This window comes from Dunckerocampus dactyliophorus, chromosome 16, assembly GCF_027744805.1.
Source record: "Dunckerocampus dactyliophorus isolate RoL2022-P2 chromosome 16, RoL_Ddac_1.1, whole genome shotgun sequence".
Classification (NCBI taxonomy): domain Eukaryota; kingdom Metazoa; phylum Chordata; class Actinopteri; order Syngnathiformes; family Syngnathidae; genus Dunckerocampus; species Dunckerocampus dactyliophorus.
In genome coordinates this window covers 918,559-942,907 of record NC_072834.1, presented here as the reverse complement: position 1 = coordinate 942,907, position 24,349 = coordinate 918,559, and the positions used below count along the sequence as shown (strand labels likewise).

Genomic DNA, 24,349 nt, shown 5'->3' with positions numbered 1-24,349 from the left:
GGCAGGGCCACGAGCGTACACACACAGCAAGAGTGCTGCCTCGTGAGGAGCGATGCAAGCTAACGTAGCTGTGGAGTCTCGTGAGTTGGGTGCTAATACCACGCCTAGCGTGAATTTGTGGAACAACAGACTTTTCACAGCGCATTGGTTTGTGATGCAGTTCCATTAAAAAGTCGGTTTGTCCAGTCATATTTTTTTTGTACTTTTCTTACAATGAATGTTAAAATGAGGTCTCATCTTGTGCATCGCCTCATCTCGTGAGTCGGCTGTCAATACGAGTGGAAAGGTGACTCTAGTGATGTTACTTCATCACTAGAGGGCTCTAGTAATGTTTCAAACCGTATTTAGAAGGTTGTACCCAGGTTCCCAGGGCTCCAACTACAAAAGGGTTTGATTTGGAATGAAGGAAGAGGAGCATGAACCAGGCTTTAGACCGCTACGTCACGTCTGCGGTCTTCATGTTGCTGTAATCAGCAGGCGAAGGTAAGGTAGTTGCAGGTGTAGAAAGAAAGGATGGGCTTGAAAGGGGATAGATTACATCTTCATCTGGCCAATGTAGAGGAAGCGTAGCATGCGGAGATGTCTGCTGAATCACCATGACGAAGGCCAGATTACACCCGGGTGCGACTGTAAGACGCGACCTCAGGCCCGTTCCGCCTTCTGTCACATGTTTTGCCACCTTCAGCTTGGTGTGTTTAGTGGAAGGCCCCCATCTCCCTGATGTTGGCAGGTTTCTGCATGAAAGGTCTTTGTTTCTTATCGCCAGCCTACAGTGCTTATCAGTCTGCTTTTATACACTAGATTTGTATTTTCCAGTAACGTCCTTCAAAGTAAGGTCCTCCTTTAAGTTCAGACATTTCTCTCTCGGGGCAGCCGGAAACTAGCGGTGCCGGGGAGTCAAGCAGTTATTTTTATAATATACGGGTTGGTGGCCCTCGGCTTACGTACGTGTTCCATTCCTAGACTGTTCAAAGTTCAACTCGTCTGCAAGTGTTCAAGGGCACGTACGTTTGCTCTACGTCAGGGTTGGGGTTAGAAACAGAGAACATCAGGCAACAACGCTCTGTTCGGTTTCAAACTGTCACAGCAGGGGTTTGAGAGTAACGAGCTTCATGTTTACTGATCTGCATCTAGAAAAGACACTCTCCATCTCTCAATGCATGCCTGCAAGAACCTTTCTCTCCTTGGGGGGGCCCACGGCTTGTCAGGCATGTTTTTGATTCCTATCTGATTCACCTGCCTCTTACATTGTCCCGATCGGCCCGAAGGCCCAAATGAACGGCGCGCTTCCAATTGGATGCACACCAAAGGAGTGTCACAGGACTTGGCTTGGGGTCAGATTCATCACATTCAACTCCCGCAGCCTCTAATTAAGCATTTGAAGGGAGTGGCAGCTTCCATTAGCCATAACTTGGTTCGCAAGAAGCTCAGGATAGCTGAGAACTGTTTTGCGTCGTGTTATCCGGCCCGATAAAGCAATGGTGGACAAGCCGCTATCGACCGATGACTCCACCAGATGTGTTGAGTATAGCAGCCACAGCAAGCAGCTGGAATTGTTATCTCCTTTTTTATTAGTGCTGCATTTAATGTGGAAAACACCCCAAGCCGGTGCTACTTCCTCCTCAGACAAGAGAATTCCACCTGCCGCTTGAGTTTCAGAATCCTCAGGAGATTTGTCATTTGTCAGGGAATCCAGCATGAAGTTCCCAAACGTTTTACCCCCAAGTGATTGGATAGAAATGACACTTTTCTTTGCTTTGAACTTTTCTCATTTGCACATGGAAAAGGCCAGCGTGCTGCCCGTGCACAGTACGAGCGGGCACATGAAGTACGAGCATGCCGGCCTTTGCCACTGATACGGCGCTCCCTGGTGATGAATGTCTGGATTCTCTACCTGTCTCTCCAACTTAACAACATGTTCTCTCTGTGGGAGGAAGTGCTTTGGATGTCGTTGCCCGACTACCCAGAGGGGCTGCATGTTGAGACGCACCCCCCCTCTTTCCTTTCACACCCCATGCGCCGAACTCCCGGCATATTCATCCCTCCTGAGGCAACAGGCATGGCTCCTTTGACTAAAAGTGTCTAGCTTCTGAGGTCCTCATGATGAAACATATGAGAGTCACAGCCGTAACCACGCTTTGGCTTGCAAAATTCCAGGAATTTTCAGAGTTGGAAACTTGGAATTTACAGGAAGTAACAGGAACGTTACTTCCTGAAAGTTTGCTAAATTCCAGGTGTATTCTATAAAGGCAACTTCAAAGTGCTACTTGTCCTGACTTGACTTGACAGTATAATCAAAAGACTTGGACTTTGACACCAATGACTCGGGACTTGACTCGGACTTTATTCTGATGACTTGAAAATACGTCAGACTTTCAGTGAGTGTTGAGTAAAATGTGTCCCCATTCAAAGTATTCAACTAAGGTGGTTATGATGTCATTTCCAGCAAGACGACACACTTCCCCTTTGACCCCCCCCCCCCCCACCCCCCCACCCCCCCCCCCCCCCCCCCCCCCCCCCCCCCCCCCCCCCCCCGGGTGAAAGCAGTAACGACTAATCCAATTTCAGAACAACTCAGGGTGTGGATTAGAGTTCTGTGCGCTGACTCAGTTATTGAGTGCTTTGTCAGCACTCTTTGTCTGAAGTCTTGTCTCTCTGGTCTTGTTACCAAAATAAAACAACTGAACACACAAATCGTACTGTAGAGCCGACATAACCTCTTAAAATAATGCGTCGTCTCTCGGGTGTGTGTGGCTGCTAATGTTCATTTATGTCACAGGAATTTCCAAAGTAAAGCGCCAATGTTGCACAAGCTGTCTTAAGCGCTTCTTCGTCAGCACAGATGGTTGCTTGAATGTAAACACTGACCAGCAGGAGGGGACAGTATCACTGAAAGATTGATAGTTAACTATTAGTACGTTTAATGAGCATAAAATAAAATCAATAAAATAACCGCTTCACTGACACTGACGTATAAAATAATAAGAAAAACTTTCGCCTGCATCCGTGAGTACCTTTCCCCAATTCTTTCACAGCAAAACACGCCTTTCGATGACGTAAAAGTTGGATATTTGCGACCCACAAAGAGGCCTTGAAAAAAATTGGAATTGTACTTTTCCATGAAAAAATCAAATAGAGGTCGCATATAAGCAAAACAAACCAGAATTGACCTTCCGTGTGAACGGAGCCTCGATTTGTTACAATTCAAAGTTAAATAGCATAAAAGCCGTCCGGCATACCCGTACACATACACAATAGCAGTCTCAGAGAAGCGACCGCCAAATTGGAGTCATGGTGTTGTTGTGCTAGGCTATACATTCCACGATAGCTAAGGTTAGTAGCCAAACTTTGCCAAATCGCTATTATTAGCTGCGAACAAACAACGTCTTGCAACGTGGGAGCAGGAAGAGGGCGGAGTATACAGTACACACTGGAAAGTTAGCGCCTCACCGTGTACCTAAACAAAACGGACAGGACCCTTAAATATTGTTGAAATGTTACACTTATTCAACTATTTCATGTTATACTGTGGCAGACACTAGAGGGCATGCGTCTCACCCATTCAGACTATTGGGCGCGCAGGTTTTGGCGGGTTTGCTGCCTTGACATTCATTCCGTAGTTGGCGGTTGAGTTGCGGAATAACGTCCTGCTTGAGACCAACACTCGTGTTTCTTTCAACTGCCACATTGGTGACCCCCACGTGACCCAATCCACCCGACAGCCAATGGGTGACAGGCACGCCCTCTCGCAGAGGTCTGGCCTCGAGTCACGTGACTTGAACTCCAGTCACTATTTTGATGACTTGAACTGAAAATATAATCAAAGACTTGGACTTTAACATCAATGACTTGAGACTTGACTCGGACGCCAGTCTGATGACTTGAATATATGTGAGACTTTCAGTGGGTGTGTTGAGTAAAATGTTCCCCATCCACAGTATTCGACTAAGGTGATCGTTGTGATGTCATTTCCAGCAAGACAACACATTTTCCCTTTGAGCCAAGAAGAAGAGAACAAACAACGAGGGTGTGGATGACTTTGCTGTGCACTCGCTAAATCCTGAATGCTGTGTCAGCACTCATTGTCTGAAGTCTCGTCACACTGGTCCTATTTAAAAAAATCAAACAATTCAAAAACAGCATTCATTGTGTTTGTCGAGTGTCATAGATTGTTATGGTGGCGTTTTATTGGGTTAACACGAAACAGTGCTTGTGACTTGGAAGGACTTGAAAATGTCAAGCCTGTGACTTCATGTCTCGGCATGTCTTGTCCAGACTCGAGACCCCGACTTGGACTTGCACGAGACCTGGCTCGGGACTTGAGATTAAAGACTTGAGACTTGCAAAACACGGAGGTTCTCCCACCTCCGCCTTCTAGTGTCCGCCACAATATTCACAGTATCAGTCATTGTGTGTTTGTGTATTCCACAGTTTCTACCAAAGAATATCCCAAATTCTTACTAATTTCCATGCAAACTGTCCAACTTATCCAACCACTTTTTTCCTCATGTCAGGAACTGGAACTGGCAGGAACGCGATGACTACATGATTTTAGTCCTGGTAATCCGTTGTTGTCGTACTGTGCAGTAATCCGACCAGTCACTCTTGAACAGGATCTTGCTGCATTCTATTGTCGAGTGATGAGGTTTTGCAAATATTGTTTGATTCTACGTACTTGAATGTGCTTCCTTTTTTTTTTGCTTTATACAAGCTTGTATATACTATTTGAGCAGCTGGATTTTTTGTGGTTTGCCCCTCAGGCAAGTGATAAAGCTTTTCCTGTATGGGAGGTCTAGAGATCTGTGCAAATGTTCTTCTTGAAGCTCAGGAGGAAACCCTCGCAATTAATTAGTAGAGACTCTAAAGTTGAATCCCAAATTACCAGGACATGAACCACAGATTCAGTAATAGAACGCTTTAAAGCATCCTATGGGTCTGCATCACGAACAGCGCATGAGGACTAATGATATTCCATTATCTTCTAAACCTGAGTGACGTGACACCTTGGCAGCTTGCTGGGGGGGCTGCACACCTAATGTGTGTTTTGGAGCCAAGAATCACAGAAGGTGCAGATCTAGTCGTCTGCTTTATGGTGATGACTCACATCTGGATCCTTCTGTATCGCGCCACGAACCAACGTGCAGTGTGGGGATGACTAAATATCTCTTTTCATGTGCCGCTGTTGACCTCGTTGTTGAGTCGCGACTATGGGACGGCTCCCAATGCTGACATGCTCAGGGAGACACACCTACAGCTTGCCTAACAGTGTTATGAGGATTACACAAAGAAGTTTAATTCCTCTGCAGTTACTGAGCTTGTCTTGACTCCCATGACTCATCGCTTCAAAGCGAAAGGTGAACGCTAACCTCGAAGGGTGAAGCAACAGCAGCTGCTGGATTCATTCACTCCTCATCAAAATTCGAAGACTAGTTCAGAAATTGCAATAATTTACATTTTGCACTGTTGGATGTTAAAGGGATAGGGAAAGGGAAAAATGCCTCCTCAAAAAAATGAGACCTCCCAAATGACTCGGCTTTCTATTTATCCCTGCGCGCTGTCGCCTGTGCGTTCATGTGTATGCGATGAAGACACTCGCACCTTCTTCCGCTGTGGAACACACGTAAACAAGATGGCCGAGGCGCTCCGTCGCGGAAGCAGATGGGCTCAATCCTGGGCCCCCTGCTGTTCAATCTGTACATGCTTCCTTTGGGCCAGCTGCAACGTGTCCCACCACAACCACGCACACCACACGTCTACGTGCCGCTGACGGCCGGTGAACGCGGTCCTTTTTGACTTTGTCACTGCATCAAACGGATCAGTGTGTGGATGCAAAACAACTTTCTTCAGCTAAACTCAGACAAAACTGAAGTCATTGTGTTTGTGAGTGTTCTTAGCCACCTTGAGACTCTTTCTCTAAAACCTAATCATCAGGTTAGCAATCTAAGGGTAAGAATGGACTTGGATCTGAACTTGAAAAGCCACATTAAATCAATAACGTCACCAAATCAAGGGACTAGTGTCTAAACCATCTGTAGAGAGACTAATCCACGCCGTTGTCCCCAGCAGGCTAGACTAGTGTAACACCTTCTCACCGGGCTCTCCAAACCAGCTGTAAACCAGCTGCAGTACATCCAGAATGCTGCTGCTCGAGTCCTGACTAGAACCAGGAAATACGAGCACATTAGTCCAGTACTCAGGTCTCTGCACTGGCTTCCTGTCACTCAGAGAATAGACTTTAAAGCAGCTCTGCTTGTGTACAAGTCTTTTCATGGTCTTGACCAAAGTACATCCCTGACATGTTGGAGCAACATGAACCATCTCGAGCTCTGAGAAGCTCAGAGTGGTCTCCTCGGGGGCCCAGAGTCAGGACTAAACACAATGAGGCTGCGTTTCAGTTTTACGCTGCCAAAATCTGGAACAGTCTTTTAGAAGATGTGCGACAATCCTCAGCTTTGGCAACGTTCAAATCCAGGCTGGAAAGACTTCTATTCAACTGTGCATCTACGTGACAATGCTAACTATTTGATCTGCACTCTTCATTTTTTATGAATTTCTTTTTTTTTAACGGAATGATTGATGGAATTTTATGTCATGATTTTATGTTTTTGTGGAATGAATTCATGAAGTGATTTTACCCTTCCTTGCGTATGAACGGTGCTGTAGAAATAAACTTGCCTTGTCTTGCCGCTACGTTGCAGAAGAAATGCAACCTTTCCATACGGTTGAAAATCAAGGTAAAAGTGATTTTAAATGGTCATTTATTACTTGCATTTGTCATTTATATGCATTTCGAATTGTTTTCTGTAAAATGTAAAATGATCAAAATAAGTCATTTTAGGGTGTCTGGAACGGATGACTTGGATTTGCATTATTTCTTTTGGGAAAAATTGAGAGGGTTAGCATACGTTTCAGTTTGAGTCAGACCTTCTGGAATGGATTAATGACGCTAACCAAGGTTTCATTGTACTTTGATAGACGTCACTGAGTACGCATGTGCACCCATGAAGAATAGCTCATAAAAATGAAACAAATGTTGAAATGAATATGATCTGTGCCTTCCTTTGTTGTTACCTTTCAGCGTACAGGTGGACGTTAACATGAACGTAACACAAGTCAGAGGTTGCTGCTCCAAGCTCACACTGTCAATGCACTGCCCCCCATCTGCCACTGTGTTATTTTCACATTAACCCGCAATGATAAGCAGGTGGGAATCCGAAAAAGGAGGGATGATGAGTCGGCTAAAAGGTCAGGGTCGTTGTTGGCTCGCCTCTGAAGTGGTTTCCCAGGAAAAGAGCCCCGGCGTGATGCATTTTGGCAGGGTGGCAGCTGGCCTTGGCCACTCAGTCCTGATTCCTGGAATATAAAAAAGCTTGTTAAAGCTGGTTGTGATTTGCAGGCCACCCGCACTCTCGTACAGTTTGAATGGACCTAAGTGAGGGAACACGCGGCTTTTATCCTCCACCGTTATCGTTTACCTGTCAGACTTGACTTTTACGTGATTATTTATGACGGTCTACAGTTTGACTCCTTTTAGCCTTTTTCCTGCTCTCCGTTTGGCTCCAGCAGGTGTGCGTGTGTAGTCAGCCGAGGAGATGTGCTGGCTAGCCAACAAAGGCTCAGGCACAAAAATGGATCAGGAAATTCTGGTTCCACTTTATACGTGGTCCCTCCCCTCACATGTCTGCAAAAACCACAAACCAACCCCCTGATCCACCCACAGCAACAGGAAAAGGTGTTGACAACTTACTGCCATTTGTTGTCACGGCCCGTTGCGAAGGAGGACCTTTGGTCTCAGTACTCCTCAATTAGTGCTGGGATTTCACCCAAAACACACCTTTTTTTTTGGCTGTTCAGCAGACAAACTTGACCCAAGTGATGGTTACTGGATAGGACTGTCGGCAATGTGGACCCTCCAGTTGATTCTTCTTTCCTGCCATATGAGGTCACCCTCTTTGTGTAAATTGTTCATTCACACACACACACACACACACACACCGTCACAGAGACATGCAGGTCCCCATCCCGTAGGGCCAGAGGAAGGAGAGCAAGCAGAGGAAGTGTGAGGGTCCAATGTTAAACTTCGGATGGGGGGACGTGGGATCAAGTTGCAGGGCTCCAGCCAGAACCCCATCGTGAGGACGGCTCGATCCGCCTCACTCAATGGACTTCATGTCAGGGTCCTGTTTGTGTTGGTCCACTGCTGGACCGAGTCTTCATTCCTGTTCACTTAGCGACCTTGCTGGGAACGTAGAGCGACTGGCAAATTGAGAGCTTTGCCTTTCGGCTGAGCTCCCTCTTCACCACGACGGGTTGATGAGTCCACATGACCACCAATCCGCCTGTCCATCTCGCATTCCATCCTTCCCTCGCTTGTGAACGAGACTTCAAGGATTTTCCCATCTCGTTAAAATCATGTTTAAAAAAGAGCTATTAATGAATGAATTGCTAATTCATTTCCTACCACGTTGATGAAGGACATTTAGTCACATGCCCATCCGTCTTCGTCAGCACTGGGCTCAGACCTTGAAGGGAATTTTTATCCACACCCCCACATATTTTAAGTCCATTTCTGTACAATTGAATGATCATTCTAATTAAAAATAGTTTCTTTTGAGTTACTATAATTGCACTTTAATGATAGACACACTAAGCACAAATAGAACAATGCGTTAGATGGGTTTTTTCTTCCGAGGGGACCTTTAATTAGGACTTCGAGACGGTTTTGGAAAGCCATACTTAGCATGTGATGTTTGCCACTATTGTGCGAAAAAAGGAGAAGGGAAGCTGTCTAACCTGAAACGTCTTCAAAGACATTGTGCTGCTGTTGGTGTTTGTGGCCACGCAGCTATTTTCATAGTGGTGTTTGTGGAAATGTTACAATGGAGTACTTGCAGGAGGGCATTGGACTCACATTCCTTCAATCCGACCTGCCGGACTTTTCACATTTTTGTTTTAAAACCTTTAACATCAAAGCTGTGGCCGCCAATAGGCAATATTTTCCAATGAGCATAAGTCTTAAACTATCAAAATGCTTTCTAGGGATACGCCGGTCATTACGGTAATCATAGGGCTGCTGTGACAGCAAAGTGGGTGGGAGTATGAGTGCAGGGCAGGCAGGCAGACTCGCAGGCAATTAAGCTTTCTGTGACCACTTCTGCAGAAAAGACATTGTGGTGTTTGCCTTCACATTTCATTTGCCTCATTTTTGCTGTGTTTTGCGTGATTGCCAAACATGTCAAGGAGGTCGTGTGGGAGGTAAGTGGGGGGAATAGTCGGTGTTCTGCTGTTCACAGCGGTATTCCTCGTCGTACGGTGGCCTAGTGGTTAGCATGTTGGCCACACAGTCAGGAGATCTGGAAGTTGTCGCGTGGAGACCAAAGTCATCAAAACTGCTACGTGACTCTGGTCCGACATTTACTGTGGAAAGCTTTTATCTTTTTGTCACAAATTTTATGATATTTCCTTCTGAGGCTACATTCATTCTGCTGCCGGAGTACAAAATTACAAATTCCAGGGGAAAACCTCCCAAACTCTGCCAGACTCCATCAGTCCACTCCTCAGTCAACACTACAAGCACCGTTACTGCTCGGCCACCAAAATAGCCTTCAGCCTGCATGCTCTTCGAGCTACCAGGTCAGCAGCAGGCAGGGCTGAGATGAATGCAAGCCTTTTCTCTGTCGAGTGACCAGGGTCCCGCTGTGTCTGCTTGTGGTGGTGTCGGCCCGTACAACCACAGACAAAGTGCTTCTAGTGAAGAGATGTATCTGACGACTAGAGCGAGTGCCAAGTTAGATGGTTGTCTGTGACAGCACAGCACAGCGTTGATGACAGACTGACTCTGGACGTTACCTTTGATTCCGGAGAAGGAGAGCAGGCAACTGCTGAAAGGTCCTTAAAGTAGGAAGTAGCGTAGGAGACTGTGGTAGAAGGACACTATGTGTTTTGCAGTCTGAGGGAGATTTCCTCTAAGCTCAATACGCTTAGCCCCTTCTGTAATTATGTGCCAAAAATATTTTTCGGAGGAAGAATGTATAAATAATGTTTGCAAAACCACCCCCTTTCGGAGGCTTTGGGGAGATATTTTGGATATGTCACCAAGTTCACACAGCGCCTGTAAAGGATGATGCAGGTTTCCTTCTTCTGACTCAAAAGAAATGGGAAGCATTGCATTTATTCAACAACGAGTGCACAGCAGATCCCAGCAAAAGGTGGAACCGGCGAGTGATTGAGGCGTCCATAAAGATTAGTAGTGGTAAACAAGTCAAGTAGGAGTTTTGACACACAGCAGGGCTTGTTCATGGGCTTTGACTTAAGTAGGATTGTTTTTCATTTTCAAGGTGTTGAAAATGAGTATCATTAGTAATGACAGAAGGATTTGCATGAATTATACTGCACATTCAGGTGCGACGCATGTGCTCATGAAAGAGTCACTTGTGCCGGGCGGGCCCTGATTAACTCTTGTTTTGTGCTCAGTAGTTGCACAGAGCGCTCACGCTAGCCGAGTGAGCTTTAGCTGTCAAGCATTCACAAGCTCAACATGAACTCATTCAATAGCAAAGACGTATTTAAACGCCCCATCCCAACAACGTATTTATACGTTTTTACGTTTTCTTGTGTGAGAGGCAAAAAGAGGTGATGACGCCACTCTCCACTAATGCATGTCACTTTCAGAGCAATTTTAAGGCGTAAAAACGGCCACAAGGTGGCAGAAGTTCATTTGATGAGCGCTCGGCAAGGATCATGTGAGTGGAAGCATCACGCATGACAGCAAGGAGGAAGTGCGAGAGCGTGGAGGAGTGTAGCGTGCAGAAGCTTACACATTGTTGGGAAATTTTAACGCATGCGTGCGTGCACACACAGAGTAGAGTTCCAAATGTGAAAACTGTGAACTGTTCATGGTGTTATATTTGTAAATAAGTTGTTATTTTGATGTCTTTTTGTGTTGTTTATGTTGGTTTAGTTGTTTACATATCTGAGCTGCCACAAAAGCAAACAATATTTGTGCCAAAGTGAAAGTTATGCTTGAAATGTATCCTTTCACAAAGAGCTGCTTTTCTCCCCTTTTTGGTCAGGAACTGATATTTTCCTCAACCTTACATATGTTCTACTGCTGGTTACTAAAGAACAGAAAAAGGTAGAAACAAACTTTTTTTCCTGATGAAAGATGAGAGTCTAATCTTTACTTTGGTAGGTTTCATGAAACAAAATATCGTGTGTGCCTTGAAAGATCAGTCAAAATGGTTTCAAATGGCCACTACTGAAGGGCTTGTCTCTTGAAAAATGTCTAGGAGAGTGAATGAGTGAATTTCCTTGTGTGACGGCGCCCTAGAGCTTGCTGGTACCACAGAAGTCAGGGTAATTCCACACCGTCTTGGTTGCGTCTCGGTTTCTTAACATATGAAGAGACTACTGTAGATGCATACAGCATGTAGTGTAAACCAATGCATGGCTGCAATCAGCACTTATTGCACAAAATGAAGTTGGAGCACATAAGTCACTGGACGTCATTGCGCAATCTTAAAAAAAAACAAACTGTGATGTTTAAAGGCAAAGCACAGATGAGGAAAAGAAGTTTTACCACTCGCTGTTTTCCTAAACCTCCTTTTCTGGTGACCTAAAACATAGTTTAGGGTGGATGAAAGGCCGAAACGCATAGAAAAATATATGTTTTAAAAATACCTGTGCTCGTGTGGACATGGCTGCAAACTTTTTACTGTACCCAAAACGAACTATAACTCCAAAACCTTGCTGGGACTGAGCCATGTCCGCTCGCAACCCTTTGTTTTTCACTCCCGATCACACGCGTACACACACTGGAGCGGTGAGAGTGGCGTTCCAAAGGGCAGAAGTGTTTACCTGCCCACTTCAGTGGATTCCTCAGCCTGCTGGCTCAGACGCTGAGGTAGAGGCTGCGGTGCCTGCATGTCTGCTGTCTGCACCGAGACATTCTTAGTCTGATATCACTGCTGCATGTTCAACAAAGATGTTGACAGGCCATATTGAAGCAGGCTAACAGTGCAAAAGTTGCATCATGAAATTCCCTGTGGTCAGCGGGTCGGGGGTCTTGAAGTGCTGAGCGTTGCGGGAGACAACAGGTGTGAGCTTCTGCATCTTTGCACGATCCCTGTATCGCATGTGTTCATGCGTTGGAGTCAGTACCTCCATGTTGCGCTCCTAAATTGCATAAGTGCGTAGCTCTTTTTACAAACATCACTGATGGAATGCTCCACAGTAAACACACATCAGGCAGCGCCAGCATTACTGAACGCGGTATTGAACAGGCGGGTAGAAGTTGCGAAAATATCATTTGAGATCTTCTAATCAGTGCATTTCCAATATTTCAGATGGTACAGCAATCACTCGTGATTAAAGCAGGATTCTTTATTTATAAATGGAACATTTTCATAGTTATGACATAGAAAACCTGGTTGCAACCTTCTACATGTTTTTAATATGAATCGAACCCGTACATTCCGAACCACAATATTTCATTTGTTTCTGCAAGATTAAAAGCAAAAAGATGGACAGGAACGCTATGATGAAGTAATGATACCATAAAATGGGCCAGAAGGAATACGGTCATCCCTCGTTTATCGTGGTTATTGGTCCACGGAGAAGGATTCCTTATTTAGAAATCAAATATTTCCATAGTTATAGCAGAGAAAACCTGTTTACGACCTTCTAGATACATGTTTTAACATTATTACAGCCCTCTAGACGTGAAATAACATAACATAACATAACAAAAATTAAGTGACTCGCGTATTTCACTCCTCTGATTGTGCCTCGTCCTGGGAGCCGTTCAGCTGTAGCGTTTTTGTATCCTTGTTAAAACATTTTGCTCCTGCCGTCGTCCTCCTCCTTCAATCAAAGATTCATTAAGATGGTTAGCTTCTTCTTCTTCTATTGTTTATTGGTGGTTAGCAAGAAGCTCACACAGTTAGTTAGTTTGCTAGCGGCCACTGACCACACCAGGAAACGGCACAAAGGAGATTGATTGGCAATGGCCTACAGCCAATTAGGACACAGAACCACACTGTGTGTATGCTAGCGGTCCCGCCTCCACCCACCGAGACAAACAGACTGTATGACTGACAGAAGGGCTCACTCCGTTCATGCCGCTGTTCTGTGGGACAAACCAATGCATGGAGAGAGTGACCTGTGTTCATGCGCGCGTGTGCGTGCGCGCGTGTGCGTGTGTCTATGATAGGGAGACTGAAGCGACTTCAAAGCGGCGTGGCAGCACGGCCTGTTTACTCGGCTCAGTGGAGTCTGCATTCCTCTGTCTCACTTTTCCATGGCATTCCATGAGGAGCTACACGCTCTTGGCCTAGCGCCCGCACCACGGCAACGCTCACCCCCGCCGACCCCTCCGCCCCTCCCCGTATTGAACATACATTACTGGGCGCTCTGCTCAGACACCGGACCCAGCTGGGACCGGTGCAGCATCCGACATCCAGAACCTCGTGAGATGTGCAGCGGTTTGTCGTGAGGAGTTTTCTGCACATTTCCGACCATAAATCAGGTTTCCACATCGGCAGCGGTGAAGGAAAGAGTTGTGTAGCCAATTACAAGGTGTTATCTGAGTAGCAGGGGCGACATGAGAGATGCTGTTTTGCTGCTGTTGACGGGCGAGTTGCTAAGGAGTTGCTAAGTGACCACACGAACGCTGGAGAAGATCACCAATAACGTGCGGAAGCCTTTCATTTATTTGTCATGTTGACTTTCCCTCAAAGGCCGCCTCTTTCTGACATTGCTGGAAAGGAGGAGTGGAATCCTTCCGTGTTCCGTCACATAATGTTAGGGAATGACGTGCAGGGTCAAAATGGAACGGTTTTTGGTTTTGTTTTGCCGTTTGGCATCTGAGCCTCTTCTTCCACCTCCGCATTGTGGACTTTCTACTGTAATTTAGTAGACCGGTTTTCATGTCTTAGTCGGTGGCGGATGCTGTCGTCCTGTGAGAGTATTGACAAGGATGTGATACAGAGCCTTCAAAGTATTTATCACTCACGTCCGCCACACCGTGGGGCCTCCGCAGGTCAAATAAATGTTTTACAGTCGTAGCAGCACTGCCCTCATCCATGCCACAGCACAGTCACGCCCTTATCTTTCTCCAAGGTCCCGCACCAGGTGCTGCGGGTAAAACATTTGCTCTCTAACAGCTCCAGCATCAGGTTACAAATGTTTACATAAGCTTTGCTTCATTGCCTACCATATAAATACAGTGGCCCCCCCTTCCTGATTTCTTTTTTTTGTGCATGTTTGTCACACTTAAATGTTTGAGGTCATGAAACAACTTTAAATATTCGTCAATGACAACACAACTCAACACAAAGTGCAGTTTTGAAATGAAACTTTTTGTTATTTCAGGGGGAAAAAAATCCAAACTTCGATGTCCCAGTGTGGAAAAGTCATTGAGATCAATCAGTGTGGAAAAGGTTATGAAGCCATTTCTAAAGCTTTGGGACTCCAGCCAACCACAGTGAGAGCCATTATCCACAAATAGCGGTGAACCTTCCCACTGGTCGTTCATTATTTAGTGAAATGTTTTCTTGTCTCTTGTGTACTTACATTCGCACTTCAACTAAAGCAAAATTTAGTTTTTTTTCTGATTAATCAAAAAAAGTGTCAGTAGAATACTCGATTACTAAAATATTGCATACTGCAGCGCTACAGGCTACGCTAGTCCATGCCTGCGTGTTTGATCACTTCCTCGTCAAACATGCTGCTGCTCAACTTTGCTTGCGTCTTTCTTGACACATGTTGCCTAGCTGTCTAGCTAGCTACCTAGCTAGCTAGAATTATCCGCCTCACTTCTCGTCTTCGGACTCCAAATGACAAGCAATGTGGTTATTTTGTTTTGAGTGGTGGGGGGGGGTGTATATAATAAAAGTCATAATATTCTGACGAGCTCCACATATCGCTGATATGTGGAAAGCTTGACTTCTCTCTGTGAGGTTTTGGAAAGCGAGAGAGGTGGTGGCCGGTGGCCGGCCGGAGGAAGCCTGGAGGACGTGTGGATGTGGCCCCCATGTCCACGGGGAAGAGGGATCACTGCAATACTAACAAACTGCTGGGGTGCCGAGCCACTGACCTGTTGTGACAGGGAAGTGTTGTGTTTGTGTTTCACTCGGGGCTTTGAAACGTACGCCTTAGCGCCAGCCTGAGGCTGATGGAGCGCTTTTAGATGTGGGGGGGGTTTCTGTGTGTCTAGCGTGCATTTAAAGTTAGCTCAAACTAGGCAGGAAGCTGGTTGTGTTTTCCATTTCTTCTTAATTCTCCAAAGAAATCATACATCTTATTAGTTGTTTCATTTTGTTTATGTAGTTTGCTTCATTGTATCTTTTTTCTATATTTGGGGCCCGAGCACCAAGCGGTGGAAGGGTCCTATAGAAACTGCTATGTTTGGTATTATTATTACTACGCAACTTTACTTCCCTTTAGAGAGCCTTTCAGACAGCCTTAACATGCATGAAACCCACCGAAATGTGCAAGCATGTCAGGTGTGGTGAGAAAATGAGATATTTCAGGGGTCCCAAACACAAACTCCCAAAATTCACTCAGTAGCACCCCCTTAAGTAAAAAAACCATTAGCCCCTGCCACCAGTTCCATGGATTGTCGTGACGTCAATCATGACAGGACGCACAAAAAACAGTGAAACAACAAAGAATGAAAAATGAATGTAAAATAAGACACGCAAGAACAATGCCTAATGCCCCTAAGACGGGGGTGTCCAAAGTGTGGCTCAGGGGCCATTTGTGGCCCGTGACTGTTTTTTTATTGGCTCGCGGCACAATCTAAAAATATAATTTAACAAGAAAACGTTTAAAAAAAAAAAAAGCAAAAAATTGAAAAATCTGCAATAATTTTACAAAAATAAAGTGAATATATATATTTTTAATAATGTGTCCTCTAACAAGAAAAAGAATGTTAGGATGAAAAAAAATGTTCATTTTAGTGGCATGAAGATGGAATATGAAAGGAAAACAACGTGGTAGTTTTAGAGAAACAACACAAAGTCAAGTTATCCTTTTTGGGAAATTAGGGTTGCTGAAAAAGCTCTGATATTTTGGAACGAAGTCATGTAAGAATAGAACATTTGCTAGAAACAAGTTGAAATAGCTGGAAAATTAAAAAAAAACAGCAGAAATGGAAAAAACAGCTGTAATTTTATGAGAATAAATTGAAAACGTCAAGACGAAGAAGTGGTAGTCTTCTAAGGAAAGAAGCTAACTCAGGAGGAGTTAGAAAGAAAACCTTCTTTCAGGAGCGTAGAGTTGAATAATGAAGGGGAAAAAATGTTCTTTTTATCAAGTCATAATATAAATACCAACCAAAATAAAGTTGTAATTTTTAGCAAACCGCTAACTGTTTGTGTTTGGTTCGTGTTGGTTTGGTCCGTCTAGGCCGGGGGTCTGCAACCCGCAGCCCCAGACCCGCATGCGTCTCTCTTATGCTTCTGCCGTGGCTCCAGCTGGTTTACGCTTCTGTGGTCACTACGCCGTCTCTTCTGACGCCGTCACGAACCTTTCAAAGTTCCGCGTCGGGAGCTGAGCGCTTGCCGTGCAGGTGTCTGCCGAAGTGCGAGGGGTGGTGTTTTCTGGGGAGTCAACTCGGAGAGAAACTGTGACGCTGGCCAACCGTTTAGCTCGTTAGCTGCCTTTCGGAAATGAACAATAGGAACTAAAGCGACATGGAGCGTGGCACCACAGCTGAAACTAACGGATGAGTTGCAACATTCCTATTGCGAAATCGGTGGAGAAGGCTGAAGAAACATGACGGATTACCGGATGGCAACAGGCGTGGCTCGTCACTCCGCCCGGCGGAACAGGCAGACAGAAAAGGAAGAGTTAAGGAAATGACTTTATGTAGCATGACTGGACAAATACTGCAGGTTTTGTGGCTCCGAGTGGGTTTTCATTTGGTGGAAACAGGCCCAAATGGCTCTTTTGACGCTGAAGGTTTGCGACCCCTGGTCTAGGACCCAACCGATTACTCACAACAACGGACAGGCGAGAGCGCGGAGTGACACAAACGCAGAGGAAATAACGCTGAGCGACTGGGAGGTCTGACTTGGTTTAGCGATGCACAAGTGTGACTCTTTTGAACGCGTGTTGCTTTGAGAAGCCAAACTCTTTACGAAAGAGACCCCAGCAACGAACCGGAATTATGAATTATGTTCCTCCTCACCGCCATCCGACCAGAACTCTGCTCACGGAACAAACGGTAGATGCACTACGCTGCTGATGGTGAGTCATACAACTTCCTGTCCAAGAATCCTAACCATGCCTTTCATATTGAATCCAAGGTCACGGAAATTCACTTGTCGTGGTCGGGTGTGGAACCAATCAACCGCGATAAACGAGGGACAGCTGCACAGTGTGTATGCGCGACAGAGCGAGAGTGGGCGGGCCAGCATAGGGGAGCGGTAATGGCGCTAAAGCACGGTACGACAGAACTGCCGGCCCATCGTGAGCGGGCCTGTGGACGCCTGATGAACACGAACCTTTCCTACAAATGTAGCATCGCCAGATACAAGAGGGGCGTGGTCAGTGGAGTCTGTGTGTGTCGCAGCGCGTGTGCTGATTTGACGTCCTCCGACACATGTGACATCTGAGAAAGGCCTCGGCGTTCTCCTCGGCGTTGGCCCCGAGTGCTCTCCTCTGAACTCACCGGCCAAATGAAGACTTGTTGAAGCATTGTTTGGCTGCACAAGGCTGCATCCCGTCAAACATCCACCTGCTGCTTACATCGCATCCTCACCACCTCTTGTACATCACAGCACAGGTGATTTGATCGCCCATTTCTCTTTGCCTGTCTCTCTGCCTCATCGTCTGACCTCTATCACATGCAAACACGTGCACGTGTGCCTCCAGCCATACTTTCTCGGTTACCAAGCGCTTACATGTTTGGTGTTGTCATCTGGTTCATCTCCACAAATGATTAGTAATGATTGAAATCAGCGTTTCATTGTGTTTTAGCCATTTGTCCAATCACATTGCATTCCATTCCAAGCCTGCCCGGCGACATCTCAGCAGCAAATGCTCGTTCTTTCTTCTGCCGATTGTGGGCTTACCTCAGGGGGTGGGCCAAAGTGCGGTCCGGGGGCCATTTGTGGCACGCGGCACATTCTAAAAATGTAATTTCACAAGAAAAGTTTTTTAAAAAAACAACAATAACAGCAAAACTGGAAAAATCAGCAGTAATTTTCCAGGAATTAAGTCAAAATATTGAGGGGGAAAAAAGTTGCAATCTAACGAGAAAAAGTTGTCATTTTGCGGAAATAATGTTGTAATATTGTAAAAAAATAATAATAATAATAATAAATAAAATAAAAGTCATTTTAGTAGCAAAAATTTAAATATTAACGAAAACATGTTTTTGTTGTTGTAATATTTTGAAAAAACAAATAAAGTTGTAATTTTCAGAAAATTAGGTTTGCGGGTAAAAGTTGTAACGTTACGAGAATGAAATGTAAATGTTACGGGAATAAAGTCGTAATTGGGAGAAGAAAATTTACAAGAAGCAAGTTGAAATAGTTATAGTTAGTAACAGTTAGTAACAACAGCAGCGGAAATGAAAAAAAACAGCAGTCATTTTACAAGAATAAGGTCAAAATATTAAAGGAAAGTCATATTCTAACGAGGAAAAGAATACGAGAGAAACGAATAATATTAGGAGAAAAAATCAGGTTTTTCTTGTTGCCGAGAGTTAAAATATTAAAGAAAAAATAGGTTATTTTCTAAAGTCACAATATTAGCAGAAACAAACAAAACAAAATAAAGTTGTAATTTTTGGAAAATTAGGTTGCAGGAAAAATGATAATGCTATGAGAATAAAGTCTAAATATTAAGAGAAAAAAGTCATAGTTAGGAGAAGAACGTTTACAAGAAGAAAGCTGAAATAGTTGATAAATAAATAAAAAAAACAGCTGTAATTTTAATAAAGAAAGAAAGAATAAAGTCAAAATATTAAGAGAAAAAAATTGTGTTTTATGAGAAAAAAGTTGCAATTTTATGAGGAAAATAAAAAATAATATTTTTGGAAAATGAATGTCATTGTAGTTGCACAAAGTTGTAATATTAAACAAAAATGCATTTTTTTAAGAGTCACAATATTCTGACAAACAAAACAAAATACATTTGTAGTTTTTGGGTAAAGGTTATAATATTATGGAAATAAAGTCATAATATTCTGAGAAGCACATTTCGAATATTATTTAACAAGAAAGTTTAAATATTGGGAAAAAACAAAAAACAGCAAACATTGGGAAAAAAGAGCACAGAGTGATGTTCATAATGATGATATGTTTTTTTCATCTATTTGCAGTTTTTTCATAAAGTATATATAACGTGTTAGCATATCAACACGTGTTGCTTTATAAAAAATGTGGCAAAGTTGCATGAATGCTAAGAAGTATGCTTTTTATTATTGGTATAAAAACTTTATTGAAAAGAATAAATTCAGAGGCGTCTTCTATTCTAAAATTGTTGGTCATACATTTTCAAATATGTGGCTTTCATGGCTCGATCAGCCAAAAAGGTTCCCGACCCCCGATTGAGAAGCGCTCACGTTGTAAACGATGGCTCTGCAAGCCAGGTCATTTTGTGTGCGTGCGTCTTAGCGTCTTATTTGCTGATATGCTGAGCTCCAATGGCAAACGGCTGCCTTCCTCGCTCACACGCTTGCTTTATCTGGCAAATGGAATAACAATCGACATGGTTGACACGACTTTACGCTCACAAGTCTGCCCGATAGTCATTTTTAGAAGAAGACGAGCTGCCAGTCGTTGAGTGGTGGAGTCTGATGAGCTTCTTCCCTGCAACGCTGGCTGGCAGCAGATGAACTAGAAAGCCCTCTCGCTGATTATTGGCAGATGAAGAAAGAACATCCGCAGGCCCGAGCAAGGGGAAAATATTATTGACTCCTCACCACAGCTACTATTTATTTTTCTCTTTTTCTGTCCATGTGTTTGTTTTTGAGGCTGTTAGTTTCTTGCCTCGGAATATTTTTGTAACAGCCTTTGATTAAACTGGAAAGGAATGCCTTTAATCGTGGCTGCAAAGGAGCCAAGGGACATGTCCCCGTCAGTGTGCAGCACATCTAGACAGATGAGGGTGAGGGTGAGGGTGAGGGTGAGGGTGAGGGTGAGGCGGCCGAGCATTGTTAACAGTCTGCGGGGAACTGTTTGCTTGCCCTGTGGTTTCTCGTCTCGGCGTAACGGAGACTCGGCGATTTGGTTTCCCAGGCCCCCTTTTTGTCAGGGCCCACGCACAAAACCAAATGAAGACGTTTTCGTCCGTCCTGATGCTGTTTGTCGCCCAGTGGCAGTGTGTTTTTAAGCGGTCGATGGCACCCACGGCGGCACACGGAGACTGCTCGCGGCCTTTCCTGATTGGAAGTGGCGAGGAGGGGGGGTGGAAAATAGAACACTCTCGTCAAAGTTGCAAGACGTCGATGCTGACCGACAAGGTGGTGGCCTGCAGAGAGCCGACGGCAGCTTCTGAGCTCGTCTCAGCAGACTGAGGTCAGAACACAAGCGGCGCCGGGACGCTGCTTGACAAAGTGTTTCCATAATGAAAATAAAAGAGAAAGTGGAGCATAGGCCTGTCACGCTAATCGATACATCGATTAATCCAACAATTAAAAAAAAACAGGTTGATAATTACGATGCCCATGTGCACGTATGCGTGTGTTTCGTGTGTCTGTGCCACACAGGCTGGGTGACAAGCGGGTTCACCCTGCATGGGTCTGTGGCATTGCTTCTATACTGGAATGAAGGGAGAGAGCGAACCCTCCTCTCATTCAGCATCTTTGTGGAGGCGGGGCTGCTATCTGCTAGCTACTGAGCAGCCAGGACAGAGTAGAGACTTGTACCATTTCCAGGTCTATGGTTGTCATCACGTTTAGCTCATTTGCATATCACCAGAACATCAGGATGTCCGTTCCACCTCTGAAGTTTGAATTCACTGTAGTAGGGATGTCCCGATCCACATTTTTTGGCTTCCGATCCGATCCGGTAAAGCTTTTGTTCCAAACATGAGTTTGTGGAATTGAATATGGTTCTGAAAATAACTCTTCAAAGCATTAAAAATAATGCAACTAAAGTATTGCTGAATGTACGTTTTTATTCCACAGCATGACCAGCAAACTAGCAAACCTCTGAGTCAGGTCCCTAATCCAATACAAGTCCATCCAATGAAAGATAACATTGGAAAAACCCAACATGCAAAATACGTAGAGGGTAGGACTAATCATGTGACATGTTAGAGATTAATCTGTGGTTTCATTTAGAATATATGACTTTTTTTTTTAACAAACTCTCTTCAGTGCAATAGTAATTTATTGACGGTCCCTAGTATAAACAACCAGCACTTCCCGTGGGAGCTCCCCGCACCATGACACAGCAGTCCGGGCGCAGTGAGGGGGAACTACCGCTGCAGCTCCGGCGCCGACTATCCAACGTGAAACTAAAGGCGAGTGGCAACCAGCTTCGAGGTGCATTACCACGTGTGGCCGAGTGTGCCCAGAGTTACCAACGTGATACGGCAACCGGATCAGCCAAGCCGGTATTATCCAATCTTCAAAACACAGCAGATCGGCAGCCGATCCCAATCCTGGAGATGGGATCGGGGCATCTCCATATTGTAGTATCATTTCACTTCCCATCCTAATCCTAATTCTTGAGTAGGTCCAGTCAATCCAAGTATTCCGTGTTTCCTCTTGTCTTATAATCAGAACCCGTTGGGATGATGAGAGCATGTGACTGTTTGAACGTCTCCCGCCAAGCTAATACGTTACAAGAGTGGAGGTCATGGCAGCATTACACCGTCCAGTAAAAGTCTTCTCTTCCCTTTGGGGGAGGCCAAGTTCAACTGTAAGCCTTTCATTTGGTGCTAGTAAATGTGGGCCGGTAGAGGAAGCTGGCAGAGTGGCATGCTGGCTGGGCCACGGGTTCATGCTGCATTACTTCCTGTGGGGGGGGCATTCAGCAATAATGTGAAGGGCTAAAAAATCCATGGGACAGATCATTGAGCGTTCATCTGTCACGTTTCTTTATCTTCCTTTCCTCTTTTCAAGCCTCCTTGTGTCCTCCCGCCCCTCCTTGCGTCCTCCCTCCCCTCCTTGCGTCCTCCCTCCCCTCCTTGCGTCCTCCCTCTGACAGACAAGCGCCAGCCTTTGCAGTGCATTACGTCAAGTCCCCCATGACCGGTGTGCCAGCTGTTGATGTCACCCTTAGGGGGTTTTAATTTAGGGATTTCCGCTGGGGTAAGATGGGGGGGTATCCCTGTCGACCTTAGCCCGCAGCCACATGAAGAGGCCCACTGGGGGCAAGACCAGGCCACAGTGGGCCGGCATAGGGTGGGACCACTCTGTTGGGGTTCACGCTCTTCTTCCTCTTTACTCAGAATTTTGAGGAGTGTGTCACAACACACAACTATGGGGGTCCTCCTTTTTAGGTGGGAGATCAAACACCCTTCAAAACTCTCAGTGGGGGCCACACAGTGGCCAAGTGGTTAGCGTGCTGGTCACACAGTCAGGAGATATGGAAGGTCTGGGTTTGAATCTCCATATGTGGAGTTTGCATGTTCTCCCGTGCATGTGTGGGTTTCTCCCGGTACTCCGGCGCCCCCACATTAGCATGTTAGGTTAACTGGCGACTCGAAGTTGTCCATAGGTGTGAATGTGAGTGTCAAAGGTTGCTTGTCCATATGTGCCCTGCGACTGGCTGGCCACCAGTCCAGGGTGTACCCTGCCTCTTGAGGCATCTGGGGTAGGCTCCAGCATACCCCGCAACCCTAGTGTGAACAAGTGGCATAGAAAATGAATGAATGAATGACTCTCAGCGGAAATCAACATAATTGAAGTGTTCTAAAAAAATAATATAATATAATAGGCTTCACGCAAGTAAATAAATGATTTGTATCATTGCCTGCTGCTACCGGGGGGCACCTGTGCACGGCCCCCGGGTGTCATCTTCATCATACGCACCGATCACGATGATGATCTGACCTTGTGGAGAGAGCTGGAAATGACAACCGTCTCGTTAGTTCAATCATTTCATTGGGGACACATTTTACTCACTGAAGTCTGAGTCAAGTCCCGAGTCATTGAAGTCTTTGATGATATTGTCAAGTCGAGTCATCAGGATTGTGGCTCGAGTCTGACTTGAGTCCAAGTCATGTGACTCAAGTCCACACCTCTGCTAGAGGCTATGACTTTCATCAATTTAGCTGTGGGGCGGGGGCGTGGTTGGTGGCCTGTGTTTTTGGCACACAAGCAGTGGCGTCGAGTAGGAAGGCGTTTCCTGTCTTGACAGTCATTCTGTCGCTGGAGGTTGAAGAATGAAGTCCTGCCACACTGGATCACGCCGGGGTCACCAATGTGGTCACCGGCGTCGCGTGACTTGAGTCTGCACCTGTGGTATTGAGTACATTTTAGGGGTTTGTGTCCAGGACCCTTAAAGTACCTGAAACACTTGCAAACCTTGCAACCACAAATGCGAGGAAACACACAGAATGATGATCATCACAGACACTCCAATAGGCCCTAATACAGTAAACACATAAAACATGAACCCCCTCAAATGTTGGATTATGTTCATATAAGAATGATTCAGAAGGAACATTGCATATTATTTATTTCACTGAACTCCCAAACCACAGATAACCCCATCTAATCGTCTCTGATGATTTTTTCAATGTTTTTTTTCAATAGTTTTCCAAGTGATAGCCAGTTTGTGCCTCTCTTTTGCAGTATCACCCTCTGTCTCTGTGCAACACGAGTGAAGATGAACGACCAGAGAGCGACTTCATCACCATTGTCAAGCTGGAGCAGAGCGCACTGCCTTGTCCACCGCTGCTGGATAAGGTAGAGGTCAAACACGCACACGCACACGCACACGCACACACACACACACACACACACACACTCGTCTTCATTGTTTTTGCAAACCTGCAAAGACCATTGCTTCATCAGACTATGACACTTTAAAGTGAGGGTGAGAATATTTGGAAGAACCAACCATGTTTTGTTAAGGGGGCTTACTGGGATGAGGGCTAACGTGATCCAGGCTAACGTAGTGAAACTCAAGACCCAGCTGTCACTTGATGTTTACATACACTAAAAAAAAACAAATGATTTCATGAATTGGCGTAAAACTAGCTTTTAAACAAGCATGTAAACACCGTAATGAGATCCTGTTTGGCTTTTTAAAAGTCAGATTAACATACCTAGATTATCCGATTGGAAACTAGTTCTCTCTCTTGCATGTATGTGCTACCGGCGTGCACAGCGGGGATGTAGCCCGGAATTAATTGTGGCCAAGTGGGTCATGATTGTGTGTAA

General features: G+C 45.1%; 1 protein-coding gene across 6 annotated transcripts in view; it reads left to right on the top strand.

Annotated features, from left to right (window-relative positions):
• The window catches only part of LOC129168615 (E3 ubiquitin-protein ligase RNF43), a 94,704-nt gene that overhangs the window by 32,220 nt on the left and 38,135 nt on the right, over window positions 1-24,349 (top strand). For 3 of the 6 annotated variants that reach the window (XM_054754056.1, XM_054754052.1, XM_054754051.1), the window contains exon 2: window positions 23,759-23,872. Coding sequence is in view for 5 of the 6 variants with exons in the window: in XM_054754052.1 (XP_054610027.1) it covers window positions 23,759-23,872 (114 nt within the window). In the remaining variant the exon portion in view is untranslated. Of the gene's footprint in view, window positions 1-2,615; window positions 17,251-23,758; window positions 23,873-24,349 lie in introns of those variants that run through there. The other 3 variants (XM_054754053.1, XM_054754055.1, XM_054754054.1) reach the window with 3 other exon arrangements.